Source organism: Momordica charantia (assembly GCF_013281855.1).
Source record: "Momordica charantia cultivar OHB3-1 chromosome 2 unlocalized genomic scaffold, Mcharantia_2.0 BLBB01000002.1, whole genome shotgun sequence".
Taxonomy (NCBI): domain Eukaryota; kingdom Viridiplantae; phylum Streptophyta; class Magnoliopsida; order Cucurbitales; family Cucurbitaceae; genus Momordica; species Momordica charantia.
Window position 1 is genome coordinate 4,419,586 of NW_028275160.1, and position 2,019 is coordinate 4,421,604.

The 2,019-nt window shown below is 41.0% G+C and overlaps 1 protein-coding gene across 2 annotated transcripts; it reads left to right on the forward strand.

The window, feature by feature from the left end:
- Positions 1 to 582: 582 nt before the first annotated feature.
- Positions 583 to 1,803, forward strand: LOC111011220 (uncharacterized). 2 transcript variants are annotated; one of them, XM_022284921.2, is made up of 3 exons: positions 584 to 856; positions 947 to 1,175; positions 1,257 to 1,803. In XM_022284921.2, the coding sequence occupies exons 1-3, from the start codon at positions 683 to 685 to the stop codon at positions 1,682 to 1,684; spliced, it is 831 nt and encodes a 276-aa protein (XP_022140613.1). In that variant the 5' UTR covers positions 584 to 682; the 3' UTR covers positions 1,685 to 1,803. The 2 variants fall into 2 exon arrangements, with proteins under 2 accessions (XP_087976689.1, XP_022140613.1); XM_088120563.1 differs by having other exon boundaries at positions 583 to 856; positions 947 to 1,803.
- The last annotated feature ends 216 nt before the right edge of the window (positions 1,804 to 2,019 follow it).

The following is a 2,019-nucleotide window of genomic DNA, read 5'->3' on the forward strand; positions in this document are numbered from 1 at the left end:
TCGGAAGTAATAAATTTTGAAATTATTTCCAAATATTAACTTTATAAAATATCTAATAAAAAATTTTGTTTCGTCAAGATCAAAGTAGGCCCCAACCCCATATAACAAATTGCCACTCCTCGTTATATAGTTATCATAATTAAATACCGATTATTACTGTTCGTATTGTTTCACATAGCCATTTAATTTTTTTTTCTCTTTTTTGGTTGATAAATAATGGCCATTTAAATTATTATTTTATTATATAAGTCCCGTATTATTTCTGTATTCTGGGTGTTTTAGTCTATTCGCCACTGGAAACTGGCATAATCTCGAATATTGGACACTATCAAAAGGATATTTATTTTATACAAGAGGCAGAGAGGAGACCGGACCCCCACCAAAACCGGGCAACGGGTCGGATCCTCCATCTCTATCTTCCAGCTGGCGATATTAAAATAAAATATAGTTAATTTATTTATAAACAATCTCGATAATTCTCGACTCAGCTTCAACAAACACGCGCCGCGTGAGCTCACGCACTCTCGTTGGCAATAGAATGGGTCCCACGTGGAGGGGGGCCCACTTCGACTATAAATTTCCCCTTCATTTCCGCGACGTGTTCGACGAGAGACCAGAGCGTGAAATCGAGAAATCAAGCGAAGCGAGTCGTCGGGATCGGTACTCCGGCGGAAGTTTTGAAATGTCCGACATATCGGCGAGCTTCCTCGACATGTTTCCAGAAGATTCCAGAAACCCGCCGGAAAGTTCATACGATTCCAGTGAAGAAAAAGAAGAAGAGGATCATGACGGAGAAGTTTCTCCCACTGTTAAAGAAAACAGGGCCTTCTGGAAGTCCCAAAATGAGCTTCTTCAGGTAATAAGAGTAATTTCGTTACATAATTAGCCAACAGAAGTTGAATCCAGAACTCCCGATTGTATTTGTATTCTGATTTTTTTTTCTCAGTCGATTTTGAAAAGGACCAGTTCGATTGAGTTAGAAATCCGGCAAGCAACGAAGAATGCCCTAAGGGAAATAAATTTCGACTCAATCCGATGCGATTGCCGGAGAGCGGCGGAGGTAGCAGTCTGTCGGGAGTGCGTACAGAGAGAAATCTGCAGTCAGCTGAGAAACGCCGGCTACAATTGCGCCGTCTGTAAGTCCAAATGGAAGAGCTCGCCGGAAATTCCATCAGGTATACGCATATATCCTACCACTCGCTGTGATTCTCATCGTTATTTTTTTAGGGTTTATAGAATTGGGTATTTTTACGCAGGGGAGCACACTTATTTGGAAGTGGTGGAGGATTCGAATTTCAGAGTCAGAGTCATAATCGAGCTGAATTTCAGAGCGGAGTTCGAAATAGCCAGAGGCAGTGAAGAATACAAGCGATTAGTGAGACGGTTGCCGGAGGCGTTCATCGGAAAAGAAGAGAGGCTTCGGAAATTAACGAAAATTATGTGCGACGCGGCGGAGAAGTGTATGAAGGAAAAGAAGATGCACTTGGGGCCGTGGAGGAAGTACAGATACGTGCAAGCCAAGTGGTTAGGGAAATGCGAGAGGTCGACTCCGGCGCCACTTCCGGTGGGTTTTTCCGACCGGCCGGCCAAGGCGAAGGCCTCCAATTCTATGCTTACTTATGATTTGCGGCAGAGCTTGCCGCCGGCAATGCGCTGCTCTGCCTCTGCGGTTGAAGTGGTGTGAAAAATGAGAGTCGGAGATCAACTACCAATTTTGATCCTTTGTATTTTTGCTGAACTTATATCTCGTCGGGAACACAGAGGAAATCCAATAAAAATAGAATAATATAAGTGGTTATCTTATCATTAATATCATATTAAAAATTTGAGAACTATCAGAGAAAACAGATTTTTTTTCTTTTTAGAAAAATAAATAACCATAAAATTTTTGTTAAAAAGACATTTAAGCACTAAACCAATTCAAATTTGAACTGAATCTAAATTTTAACCAACCCATAATTTTGCACATATTGCGTTTTAGTTTATATACACGTGCCTTAGTTGATAGTCCGTTAAATC

What these genes read in the sequence shown, in the direction of transcription:
- LOC111011220 (XM_088120563.1), top strand. Translation starts at nt 683, where the DNA reads ATGTCCGACATATCGGCGAGCTTCCTCGACATGTTTCCAGAAGATTCC. An exon ending in CCCAAAATGAGCTTCTTCAG is followed by an intron (nt 857 to 946) that starts GTAATAAGAGTA and finishes TTTTTTTCTCAG; the next exon opens with TCGATTTTGAAAAGGACCAG.